Here is a 14,376-nt window from a genome sequence, read left to right on the forward strand (position 1 = left end):
ATTTAGTCATCACCAACACTTAGTTTAAGAATCATGAAAGAAGGTTGTATACATGGAAGAGACCTGGAGACAACTTAAAATTTCAGACTGATTACATAATGGTAAGACAGAGATATCGGAACCAGATTTTAAAGTGTACGAGATTTCCTAGGGCAGATGTGAACTGACCACAATTTATTGGTTACAAACTGTAAATTAAAACTGAAGAAATTGCAAAAGGTTGGTCATTAAGGAGATGGGACCTGGTCAACTTGAACCAGAAGTTGTTGAGAGTTTCAGAGGGAGCATTAGGCAATGAATGAGAAACACTGGAAAGAAATACAGTACAAAATGAATGGACAGCTTTGAGAGGATCAAAGAAGTAAAAGGACAAGACCTAGTAGAAATCCCTGGATGTCACATAAGGTTCTGGATAACAGATGAAATGAGACAATACAAAAATGCACCAAATGATTCAGGCAAAAGGGAATACAAACTTCTAAAAAATGAGGTTGATAGGAAATGCAAAATGATTAATCAGGAATGACTAGAGGACAAATGTAAGTCTACAGAAACATGTATATAAGGGAAAGATACAAAATGCCTATATGAAAATTAAAGAGACATTTAGAGAAAAGAAAAGCAGCCATATGAATATTAAGTGCTCAGATGGAAAACCTATGCAAAGAAGGGAAAGGTGGAAGGAGAATATGAAGGGTGTCCCAGGAGGAACAATCAATATTCAATACACGACAGGAATGATCATTTGAAGCAAAACAACTTATTATGGACATATGGTGTACTCTGAATGGTTTCCAAGATAGAACACATTTAACATACATCATTATTTATTTTCTGTATTATTCAATACATCGTGAGGTTTACACATGCACAAGTTAGTAAATATTACAAAACGTACTTTACAAAGTATCAATTGAAATTTTTGACACATTCATGTCTAAGCATTATCATTAACATCATATTACAGCTGTTGTACATTTCACAATAAATGTCCCTGCACAGGTTGTTGCTACATGTTAAGAAGAAAAATGGGAACTTGGAAGAGCACCTGTTTCACACAGTGTACTGAAGCTCAGGTAAACACTATGATCAGGAATTCAACGTGTCAGGAAGCGTCGATACTGTTCTTCGACAGCAGCAAGAACACTACCATTGTGGAAGCTGTTAACATACACTATCTCTGTATATTCTTCATTAGTGTAGGTGTGTGGCATTTTAACCAGCACTTGTACAAGCACAGTTAACCAACGCTTCTATTAGATATACTGTCAGTCCTTCACACTACTTCATACACAACACAGTCAACTATGCGTTCAACAGGTGAGTTTAAGGGCAGAAAGGCATCCCAAGCAGAGGGAAACTGAAAGCGACAAGGTGGATTGTGCTAGAATAAAATGTCAAACAGGTTGGATTGGTACTAAATGTGTGCACACCACTAGTCCAAAAACAAATTCACATTATGTGTGTTCTATTTTGGAAACCATTTGGAATAGGGCATATGTCCCTATGAAGTTTTTTTGTTTCACATGAGCACTGTTGTCTTATCCCTGAATATTTACCATTTGTCCTGGGGCACCCTGTAGATGGGCTATACAAGTTAAATGCACTTTAAGGCAATATTATAGATAGAGAAGAAGACATAGCTGAAGATGAGATAGGATATATGATTGCAAGAAAAATTTAACAGAGCGCTGAAAGACTTAAGTCGAAACAGGACCCCTAGAGTAGTCAACATGCTCTCAGAACTGCTGATATCCTTGTGAGGGCCAGCCATAACAAAACTATTCCACCTGGTACGCAAGATGTATGTGACAGGTGATATCTTCAGACTTCAAGATGACTAATAATTTCCAATTCCAAAAAAACGCAGCATGAATGTTGCTGGACTAGTCACGCTGGAAGAATACTAACATGACTTATTTACAGAAGAATGAAAAAACTGGTAGAAGCCAACCTTGGGGAAGATCAGTTTGGGTTCCGGAGAAATGTAGGAACATGTGAGGTAATAATAACTATACAACTTCTCTTAGAAGATACTTTAAGGAAAGGCAAACCTACATTAATATCTTTTACAAACTTGCAGAAAGCTTTTGGCAATGTCAACTGCCATACACTCTCTGAAATTCAGAAGACAGCAGGAGTAAAATACAGGGAGCAAAGGTTTACACACAACTTGTACAGAAACCTGACAGCAGTTATAAGAGTCGAGGAGCATGAAAGGAACACAGTGCTTGTGAAGGCAGTAAGGTAGGGTTATAGCCTATTCCAGGCATTGTTCGGTCTATACATTAAGCAAGCAGTAAAGGAAACAAAGAAAAATTTGAAGAAGGAATTAAAGTTCAGAAAGAAGGAATAAAAATGTCGAGGTTTGCCCATGACATTGTAACTCTGCCGAGTCACCAAAAGATTTGAAAGAGCAGTGGGACAGAATGGACAGACACAAGGGTTAAGAAGTATTTTCTGGAGGTATTTCACTGGAGTGAAGCCTTGAATGGAAGTTATATGTAGACAATAAACAGTTCACACAAGGAAAGAATACAAGCTTTTGAGATGTGGTGTTACAGAAGAACGCTGAAGACTTGATGGGTACATCACGTAACCAATGAGGAGGTACAGAACAGAACTCTTGAAGAAAAGAAATTTGTGGTATAACTTGACTAAAAGAAGAGATCAGGTGATAGGGCACATTCAGAGACATGAAGGAATCACCAATTTAGTATTCAACCATCAAAACATTGACAAACAGTGCTGAAACAAGTGAACGTTCTGATCCAGACATAAAATCAGCAATTAATAGTGTGGAAGTAAACATTCACAATCACCAGTACAATGCATCATTCTCGCTGAATTACTTGGGAAACTGTAATAAAGATACTATGGTAAGCTGCATGACACTGTCTTTTTTAAGTACACATGCTTTTCAGATCACTAAAGTTGGTGTACACAAGAATTCAAATGTTACTGATAATCCTCATAAATCAGCTGACTCCTCAAAAGAAAATTGGCAACAGGTACACAAAAAGAAAATGCAAAGACTTTCCAGAACATCTCAGACAATAATAACAAAGGAACAACAAGTGTTATAAGCACTGATAAAGAACTGAATATCTTTTGTGGAGAGGAGGCGGCCTGGTTCCATTTGGGCAGAGTAAAAAATGGTACAAAGGCTGAAAATTTACCTTCCTTCGTGGAAAAGTGTTTCCCAGACCACATGAACTTTGTAGTTGAGAAACTAAGCAAAAAGGATTTAACTGCAGTTTTAAACTAGGTGTTGACTGTGTACTACAGGATAAATTAATGGATCCTTCCGTGTGGTCTAAAACATACTAATAAGGTGTTTTTTATTCAAGAAGAAGTACAGGTCTTAAATTCAATAATTGTTCCAGAAGAAAATATGTTTGTTGTAGCAAGTGTAAATATTGAGTATCTCAGAACAAAACTGAACAATTTAACCACCTCTGAAGACTAAGTCAAACCAAATGTTTTGTGCATCAGTGAACACTGGCTAGCTGAGCAGGAAGGGGATTATTAGAGACGTGTGGAATATCTTGAAATAAGTGCATTGTGTCGTAAAACAATTACTCATGGTGAAGTATATGTCTATGCAAATCTTTGTGTTCAAGAAGTTGACCTAAAGAAGTTTTGTGTTGACCTGGATTTACAGTTGGCTGAATTAAAACCATGTGATGTAATTTTGGTTTTTGAGTCCATGTACCATGCAACTGGTGGAGACTGATAATATTCTCACCAAGATGAACAGCTGCTTGTGCTACCTAATGCACATAAATTCAAAAATTATGTTGCATGGTGACTTCAATATCCATTAACAAGAAGACAGTACTAAGGAGAGAGCCGGGATGGTTCCTTTGAAAGGGCACAGCCGATTTCCTTCCCAATCTTTCCCTAACCCGAGCTTGCGCTCCGTCTCTAATGACCTCGTTGTCGATGGGACGTTAAACATTAACTACCTACCTACCCAGTACTAAGGAGAAAACATTCAAGTACTTGATTAGTAACTATGGTTGGCATGTAGCTAACCATGCATCAACAACAGGAAAAGCTCGCCTCAACACTGTCGTTACCAACCAAAACACCTGGGACTAAAAAATAAGTGTGGTGAATCCATCAATATCAGATCATGATGCATTAATTGTCCACCTAAATAGTCAAAGGAAACTTCACAGAAAAGCCAGTATGTGGTATTCTGACTATACCTTCAGTAAAGGAATTATAATGGAGGAAGAAATGAATGTCTTCAAAAATGTGCTTGCCAGGATTAATGGAACTCTGAAGTTGTAGGACTGGGACCAAGTGATGCTTTTAAATGTATTTTCCAGCTCCTCAAAATAAATTCTGAACTCTTTTCCAACAGTAACCATACAGAATTCATTAGATAAACCACAAAATAGAATAAACATAGGCAGGACAAATCATGGTACACTCCCAACTTGGAAAACATAAAGTGTGTTGTTCTGCTGCTAAACGATCAAGTTACAACAACAGATGCCTGAGCCAAAGATATGTCTCACTGCTATACTCTGGAAATTAAAAGAATCTACTGGAAGGAAGCAGGAGCAGCCAAGAAGACATATAATGTTAGGTTCATTTTTAAGCCCGCAACCCATGCAAAGCAGCCTGTGACCTGGAAACAGCTTAACGAACACAGAAAAAGACCCACTGCCCCATTAAATGCTTGTAGCCCTGATGATTTTAATAAATATTTTATTGATGTTGTTGGAATAATGTAGATGAAGTACCAGATTTAGAAATTGATGTTACAAGCAATATAAATATTAGCATAGTTATGAAAGTTCCTGGCAGATTAAAACTGTGTGACGGACCGAGACTCGAACTTGGGACCTTTGCCTTTCGCGGGCAAGTGCTCTGTCATCTGAGCTATCAAAGCACGACACACACCCCGTCCTCACAGCTTTACTTCTGCCAGTACCTCGTCTCCTACCTTCCAAACTTGTTCCGAAAGGTTCACAGGAGAGTTTCTGTAACGTTTGGAAGGTAGGAGACGAGGTACTGGCAGAAGTAAAGTTGTGAGGACAGGGATGAGTCGTGCTTGGGTACCTCAGATGGTAAAGCAATTTCCCACGAAAGGCAAAGGTCCCGAGTTCGGGTCTCGGTCCGACACACAGTTTTAATCTGTAACGAAGTTTCATATCAGCGCACACTCCGCTGCAGAGTGAAAATCTCATTCTGGATTAGCATAGTTGCACCTTGACAATGTGAAAAAGTGAAAAGAGTGAAAGGTTTTAAATATACTGTCAGTGAAGATATAGGCTATATGACATGTCATGTGCTGTTCTGAAGGATACTGTATCTGAGAGTGCTGAACCTTTGGATGCTCTCATTAACCAATGTCTTGAAGTTGGTACTTTTCCAGACACCTTAAAACTGGCAAAGACCGTACCAGTGCACAAAAAAGGTGATTGTAACAATCCATTCACATATAGACCAATTTCTATAACCCTTATGATAGCAAAAGTGATTGATACTGTAATGAAGAACCAACTGTTATTATTTCGAAGACAGCAACCTCTTCCTGGATAACCAACATGGATTTAGAGATGGCTTAGATTATAAGAGATAATCTACATTTACCGCAATGCTTAATGTAACAACAAAAACAATGGAAGCATTTGAAGAAAAGAACTGCATAGCTTTAATTCTTTGTGATATAAGCAAGGCATCTGATTGCATCTCTCACAAGGTGTTGCTAAAAAAAGTAAAATCTTATGGTATAAACATATAATTTTTGAGACTCTGTCATCTTATCTAAGCCTTCTGCTGTTTTTAATGTTTGTCAATGACTGAGTCATTCCATGTCAAATCAACACACCTATTTTACCTCACCCTCTTAGATTTTGCTGAAAGTTGGTATACTTATAGTGGGCACTGAGACTAAGAAAATACCAAATTTCAATTTTTTATCTCAAACCATTCCTGAAATATGGCTATGTAAACTTTTCAAAAACCAGCCAAAAATGTGTGAACGGACTTTTTATAAATTGTCCTAGGAGCTGCCCTAATTGAGCTAGAGAAATGGGAAAGGTGTCACTTTGCATCCTCTTTCCAGGGATATACAACAAAACATAGCTTCTAATTAATAACCTTTTTCAATATACTAATTAATATTTTGATTTAATTTTAATTTTTTTTACAAAAAGTACATAATTGAAAATTTTCAAAATATTTCTATAACTACTTCATACTATTGTAAATCACATGGCAAAATATAAATGTGGGATGGTGATGGGTTCATTGTTAAAAAAAATTATTCCGGACTCTTGTTTTTCACTAACGGCCCTAGTTTGACCAAACTGTAAAAAATTAAATCAAAATATTAATTACCATTTTGAAAAAGGTTATGAATTAGAAGCTATGTTTTTTTGTCTATCACTGGAAAGAGCATGAAAAATGCTGCAAAATGACACCTTTCCCTGTTCTCTAGCTCAATTAGGGCATCTCCTAGGGCAATTTAAAAAAAGTCCGTTCACACATTTTTGGCCAGTTTTTGAAAAGTTTACATGACCATATTTCAGGGACGGTTTGAGGTAAAAAAATTGAAATTTGGTATTTTTCTTAGTTTCAGCACCCACTATAAGTATACCAACTACGTTGCTCTTTGCAGATGATACAACATTAATAACTAAGGGTAGAAATTCAGCTGAGGCACTAAAAGATGCTAAAATTTTGTTTCAAGTAGCCAAAAAGTGGTTGAAAAAATGAAGATACAAACCAGAAAATGTTATGCAGCCTTGGTGGTTGTGGACCCATAGCAAATGTTTATAGTGTCAAACTCCTAGGAATCACAACTGACAATAAGCTGACATAGACCAAAGACACGTGCACAACACGTTCTAAGCTCTCATGAGTAATTTATCTCCTCAGAAAGCTGAAATATATGACAACAGCACAGTACTTAATCACAATATATTATGCACCATTCCACAGCCACAGCATGTATGGATTGCTACTGTGGGATACTCTACCAGAAGAAAAAACATACTGCTCCTACAAAGGAAGGCTGTACGAATAATATCTTCTAGCAAGAAATTTAACCACTGCAGACCCATTTTAAAGCATCTGGGAATCATCACAATATTTAGCCAGTATGTATTCAACTCCCTTGTCTATAAAAAGGAAATCAAGGCGCCTTCTGCAAGAGACAAGAGATTCACAACTACAGCACCTGAAATAAGGCTAACATTGATATTCCAAGGTGTTGCCTAAGTATGACACTGGAGAGTTTTCTCACAGCAGCCCTGAAGCTGTCCTAACTACCAATCACTGGATGTTCGAACACTGCCACTGAGGATGTTCAGAGTTAGACTGACATGTGTACCCAACCAACAGCCACTGTATTCTATGATTTTTTTCTACAAGTGGAATAGTACACTGGTCAACATGATTCCATCACATGTGGAGTCAAAAACTGGAAACTCTAAAGTGTTGTTTATAACCACTGTTTATGACATCAGTATTGTCAGATGCTTCTTGTCTGTTATCTTAGTTTCAGTGGTGGTTTTAACATATAATTACTAAGATGTGACGCAATCTGTCTGGCCGTGGCTTGTGATCGATGTTGACTTTGTAATAATACTAGTATTAGAGGGAAGTGGGTGGGATAAGAATTCTAGGGAGACCAAGACATGAACTGGTTCAAAAGGATGTAGGTTGCAGAAGTTATTTGGAGATAAATGAGGCTTGCAGAGGATAGAGTAGTGTGGAGAGCTGCATCAAACCAGTCTTCGGGCTGAAGACCACAAGAACATGTTAATAATGGTGCCTCAGTATAATACACTACTTCTTTCAGTAGGTTATATTAGGTACTATAAATATCTCAGCTATTTTAACCTTTCCTTCTTTTGCCAATTTTAATGATTTCCTCTTGGTCTATTTCCTTAAAATTACTAACTGATGATTTGGCCATATTGGTATTGAGGTTTGTATTCTTACGATAATACATGTACGTCTATGTTAGATTAGCTTTATTGATCACAATTTTTATTTCTCTAGACAGGGGACAACATGTTGTCTGTCATTAAGTTTCTGCAACTTTTTGGGCTTGTGGCGGAGACAGTGAAATGCAGCGTATGCAAGTAGAATATGCAGTTGACCAGAGTTCTGGCATCAAGGACCAGAGACTGTTGGCGGATTATTGTTTTTTGGGGGTGAGTGAAGCTTGGGGGAGGGGTTGGGGTTGTTGGTAGATTGTGGGTGGGTTGGGAGTTTGTTTCAGAGAGAGAGAGAGAGAGAGAGAGAGAGAGAGAGAGAGAGAGAGAGAGTGTGTGTGTGTGTGTGTGTGTGTGTGTGTGTGTTCAGGGGGTAGACCTAGTGTGTAGCACCAGAACTTTTTTTTGTGGCAAGTAGTCGATTTTTGGGGTCTATTGTTCGCGTGTTATGATGTTTGGTGGGGTTTTCATGTGTTGTTGGGTCGGTGTTATTTACTGCATGTGTTCATGGTTGATATTTTGGTATCGGCACTTGTGGTTGATTTGTGTGCCTTAGGGGAAGTACTCGATTTCAATTTTTTTGGTATCGTCAGTTGTATTTGAGCTATACAGGTCATGGAAAGTGTCCGATTCCAGTTTGTCATCGTAGCTATGTGTGTTTTGGTATCGCGAGCTGCTGTCGACCTATATAGGTCAATGGAAGTATCCGATTCCAATTTTCGTTGTTTTAGGTGTTGGTTTTGTGGTATAGATTGTTGCGGTGTAACTATAATTTTTGGAATAGATGGCATCTACTTTGGGGTATCGGCAATTGCGGATGAGCCACAAGAAATCACGTCAGTATGAGAGAAGTAAAGAAAACAAACTACTCTCGTACAAGTACTTCGTTGTGTTGCTATCTATCTATACACCCATGAAGACTTATTCACTCATAAGGCTTTTCTTCTTTCGTGCAGTAGCATTGTGAATTACTAGTCTGGGGAGAGAGTTTTTAAAATTCATACATTTCATGCAGTGTATAAGTTTAATCCACCATACTCGTGTATCAGAGGAATAGTGACTATAAGTGGGTAGAAATGCAATTCTGCATCAAATATCGCTCATCTTTATACATGGAAGTTTAAGGAAAACCATTATTTCTTCGTTGTTGCAGCTTTACTGTGGTTATGAACAAAAATGTTAAATAAAATTTAAGCCTCAAGTCACACAACCTTCGGATAAACCACAAAACAAAGAGCAAGTTGGGCTACTGGTAGTTTTGCTCGTACAGAAAGACAAACGACCACAAACCATACACGCATAGCACTCTTCCTGTTTCATGCAACAATTTCTGTGAGGTGCTACATTATCTACACAAGTTTCACAGATGTGTGGTTAAAATCAAGTTCCACAAGGTCACTTACTTTGGCATAGCAGTACTGTATGTCTGAACCTCGCTCGCGAGCTTCATCTTGCCATTCTTTCAACCACTTTTCAAACAAAGGATTCGGATGCTTTATCTTCTTTTTTATCCTCCTCTGAGATGACTGAGCTCCTATATCCATTTGATATAACTGTTATTACTTTATGCACAACACTTGCTGCTACACTGCTACAGCAAACACAAACTGCGCCAAATGTTTGAAATCAACATGCTATATCGATAGATATATCGAAAATCGATACTTATAATTACAAACCCACAACTTCCATCATCGATATCCAGTGGCGGATTTACAGATAGGCGCACTAGGCACGGACCTAGGGGTGACACCTCAAGGGGAGCGGCAGTTTTTGCTCTGGACTCATTTTAACGTTTTACATTTTAAAATAACTGCGCTTACAAACGACAAAAATTTTTAATATTTTTAAACAACTTGCTAGTTTAAATAAGCCTTAAGAACGAAATTCGACACTACAAGTTTGGAAATATACACAGTTTACTTGGTGACTGACTGGAAAGATAACATTGGGCTTCTGTCTGGTATCATCTTCATGATTGTTCAAAATATTTTGAAGGAAGCTGTCAGGACGGTAACGTACACTACAATGTTTGAAACCTTATTATTTCGAGAATGTTGTCGGCTTTTACCTAACCCTGCCATATTTTCCCCGTGAAAAGCTGTGATAAACGAATCAGCAGTTTCTTAAATGCTGTAACATGTGTGGGCCTCAGTATGTAAAATCCGATTCTACTTAAATTTCTTGTAGAAATTACGGGGAAGTATCAAGTCATCCCTCCATTTCTTAATTAATGTGAAAGCTCTGTGGTCTTCAATATCTGAGCTTTGATTTAATGAGACGCGTTTAACAAAACATGTTGATACTGGGAATGTTTTACATTTTAAACACATGTTTATACGAAAAGAACATAAGCAAAATATCTAATAATGTGTGAAATACACTTAACAACAGATTAAAAATTTTGTTTATTTATTTACTTAGTTACTTTTTTGGCGCAAAAAGAAGAAGAAACAAACTTTCGTTTGTCTCATTTATTGTGCTGCTACCTGCACTGTATCAAAGTTCCCACTCCGTGCAACGGAATAGTACGTGGCATTGCAAATTGTATATTAAACTTCTTAACTAAGCGTTTTTTCTTCGAGGAAAGGAAATTTTTATTTTATGTTGGAACAAAAGGTACATTTGCGTCTAGACATAACAGCAGTGTTCATACAAATGACAACACACGTCAACTGCGAACACGACTACTTAAACTTTCTAGTCTGTCTTCTCTGCCCACAGAAACCGCTAAAATGTTATAAGAATAAGCGAGACAAGAGTTGATCCAGTACACCTCACTGCAAAAAATTGCAAAATGTATTTTTTTTAAATTACGAAGACAGTGTCAACAGTACTCAGAAGCCGGCCGCGGTGGCCGTGCGGTTCTAGACGCTCCCGTCCGGAGCCGCGCTATTGCTACGGTCGCAGGTTCGAATCCTGCCTCGGGCATGGGTGTATGTGATGTCCTTAGGTTAGTTAGGTTTAAGTAGTTCTAAGTTCTAAGGGACTGATGACCACAGCAGTTGCATAGTGCTCAGAGCCATTTGAACCAATACTCAGAACATACACTCCTGGAAATGGAAAAAAGAACACATTGACACCGGTGTGTCAGACCCACCATACTTGCTCCGGACACTGCGAGAGGGCTGTACAAGCAATGATCACACGCACGGCACAGCGGACACACCAGGAACCGCGGTGTTGGCCGTCGAATAGCGCTAGCTGCGCAGCATTTATGCACCGCCGCCATCAGTGTCAGCCAGTTTGCTGTGGCATACGGAGCTCCATCGCAGTCTTTAACACTGGTAGCATGCCGCGACAGCGTGGACGTGAACCGTATGCGCAGTTGACGGACTTTGAGCGAGGGCGTATAGTGGGCATGCGGGAGGCCGGGTGGAAGTACCGCCGAATTGCTCAACACGTTGGGCGTGAGGTCTCCACAGTACATCGATGTTGTCGCCAGTGGTCGGCGGAAGGTGCACGTGCCTGTCGACCTGGGACCGGACCGCAGCGACGCACGGATGCACGCCAAGACCGTATGATCCTACGCAGTGCCGTAGGGGACCGCACCGCCACTTCCCAGCAAATTAGGGACACTGTTGCTCCTGGGGTATCGGCGAGGACCATTCGCAACCGTCTCCATGAAGCTGGGCTACGGTCCCGCACACCGTTAGGCCGTCTTCCGCTCACGCCCCAACATCGTGCAGCCCGCCTCCAGTGGTGTCGCGACAGGTGTGAATGGAGGGACGAATGGAGACGTGTCGTCTTCAGCGATGAGAGTCGCTTCTGCCTTGGTGCCAATGATGGTCGTATGCGTGTTTGGCGCCGTGCAGGTGAGCGCTACAATCAGGACTGCATACGACCGAGTCACACAGGGCCAACACCCGGCATCATGGTGTGGGGAGCGATCTCCTACACTGGCCGTACACCACTGGTGATCGTCGAGGGGACACTGAATAGTGCACGGTACATCCAAACCGTCATCGAACCCATCGTTCTACCATTCCTAGACCGGCAAGGGAACTTGCTGTTCCAACAGGACAATGCACGTCCGCATGTATCCCGTGCCACCCAACGTGCTCTAGAAGGTGTAAGTCAACTACCCTGGCCAGCAAGATCTCCGGATCTGTCCCCCATTGAGCATGTTTGGGACTGGATGAAGCGTCGTCTCACGCGGTCTGCACGTCCAGCACGAACGCTGGTCCAACTGAGGCGCCAGGTGGAAATGGCATGGAAAGCCGTTCCACAGGACTACATCCAGCATCTCTACGATCGTCTCCATGGGAGAATAGCAGCCTGCATTGCTGCGAAAGGTGGATATACACTGTACTAGTGCCGACATTGTGCATGCTCTGTTGCCTGTGTCTATGTGCCTGTGGTTCTGTCAGTGTGATCATGTGATGTATCTGACCCCAGGAATGTGTCAATAAAGTTTCCCCTTCCTGGGACAATGAATTCACGGTGTTCTTATTTCAATTTCCAGGAGTGTATTTGCATCCCAGCTAAAATTTCGGCGACGCGGGAAACAGAAACCAAAAAAGTGACTGTCCCGTTTTCTTTATGAGATGAATTCCAGCTGGCAAGTATGCTTCTGCTGTTAACTGACAACAGAAAAACAGGCGACAATGAAATTAAATTATTCTGCACAGTCGTTCTTTCATAGCACAGTTACGTCGAGTAATCCAAGAGGGTCAGTTCATTGCTCCATGTTTAAAGGAAAACTCTTTGTGCTCGTGTACCGTGTTTCAAGTAAAAAGCTTTGTGCTCATGTTCGGTGTAGTACGTTTGGAACTGGATACAGTCTTTCTTTCTATCCTTTTACAATTTTTTTCTTTTGTTTTGACTGTTGGTTGACAATTTTGTAGGTGCCTTAACATGAATAACAGTGAAAAAAGCAAACATGCAAAATTAAGTAAGGTGACATTTCGGAAATTATCGAAGGAAAGTCGGAAATGAGAAGCCAATGTTCTAAAAACACTTGGCAGAGTAGATAAATTTTTTGCAAAAAATGTTGTTGGTTAGACTTCGAGTTCAAGTAGTACGGATGATACCTCTGGAACTGCAGCTGTTGTAAAAGAAGTAAATGCAGAAGAAACAAAAGTTAAAAATGAAGAAAAACAAATTGTTTCTGATTTCGAGTTTCATGAAAAACTATGTGTAGAGCCAAACATTAAAAAAAGAAATAACCTCGTTAGTGATGATCCTGTAAAATGGTGTGTCAATGAATCAGCAATCGAGGTTCTGTTACAACGTGGCATTCATATAAGAACGCAGGCTTCAACGGCCGGTGTCATAGTGATTAAAATTCTTCTGGGTATAAGGACGCGTCAGTGCTAAAAACTAACAACAATAATAAACTAAAGCCGACGTTTCGGCCAAGTTGCAACGGCCTTCCTCAGGGCATGACTGGTATTGCATGGGGATAGGTGCTTCTGTTTATTACAGACTATCGATATCCGACGTCACTGTTGTAACACTTTTAATTGGCCCTCTAATATGATTGGGTAGTCATGACGTAAGGGAAGATGGAAAGAAAGAGGCTATTCGTGGATGTCCGTGTCGTCAACGACTGGTAGCTGTCCGCCAATCAGCGTGCGGATTCTGGTAGGCAAGTTTTCCTTCTGGTGTGCGCGGAAGTGGACTGACAGTTGCTCTACAAGTGCTGTTTGTGCAGATGCGCCCGTGTCCTGTGTAGCTTCTACCCCGCGACCGCTTGCGGCCCGTTGGGCTGGGATGGCCGGCAGCCAAGACACTGGGAGTTTGTAGCCATCTTCTTTGTTGATTTTGTCAGGCTGGTTAATAATTTCGATCGCCTCTCGTATTTTGCGTTCTCGCATCCACGATTCTTTCGCCAGTAATTGGGCTTCCTGGAACCTAATAGGTTGTCCACAGTCACGGTGGTGTTCCGCTATCACCGATTTATTATGTTGTTGTAGTTGAACATAGCGTTCGTGTTCTCCTACTCGTAAGCTGACAGGTCTCTCTGTTTCTCCTATGTAGGCAGCTCTGCACTCACGCCATAGTTCGTAAACACCTGCAGTGTTGAGATTGTTGACTACACGCTTGGTGGAAACTATCATTTCGTGGATCCTGTGACTGCTTCGAAAAGTCGTTTTGAAACCTCGTCGGCGGAGGACGTTACCTAGCCGTTCGCTGACGCCTTTTACGTATGATAAGTGTACTAGTGGAAGCTTCTCTTGTTTGCCTTCTTCTCGTGTTCTGCTCCCTTTGGTTTTAGCTACCTTTCTCATGATGTTGTCATCATAGCCGTTGGCACGAAACGTGTGTTGTAGCTCCCCATGCAAAACCAGTCGTTCCCTAAGCAAGGCCGTTGCAATTCGGCCGAAACACCGGTTTTAGTTTATTATTGTTGTTAATTTTTAGCACTGATGCGGCATATTATGCAGAAGAATTTTAATCAATGTGGTAT

General features: G+C 40.4%; 1 protein-coding gene across 3 annotated transcripts in view; it reads right to left on the bottom strand.

Moving 5' to 3' along the window:
- The window catches only part of LOC124722035 (crossover junction endonuclease MUS81), a 203,342-nt gene extending 193,753 nt beyond the window's left edge, over positions 1-9,589 (bottom strand). For 2 of the 3 annotated variants that reach the window (XM_047247226.1, XM_047247224.1), the window contains exon 1: positions 9,368-9,555. In XM_047247226.1, the coding sequence (XP_047103182.1) occupies positions 9,368-9,414 (47 nt within the window). In that variant the 5' untranslated portion in view covers positions 9,415-9,555. Of the gene's footprint in view, positions 1-9,367 lie in introns of all 3 variants that reach the window. The other variant, XM_047247225.1, reaches the window with a different exon arrangement.
- Between the last annotated feature and the right edge of the window lie 4,787 nt (positions 9,590-14,376).

The sequence above is a fragment of the Schistocerca piceifrons genome, chromosome X (assembly GCF_021461385.2).
Source record: "Schistocerca piceifrons isolate TAMUIC-IGC-003096 chromosome X, iqSchPice1.1, whole genome shotgun sequence".
In the NCBI taxonomy this organism is placed as follows: domain Eukaryota; kingdom Metazoa; phylum Arthropoda; class Insecta; order Orthoptera; family Acrididae; genus Schistocerca; species Schistocerca piceifrons.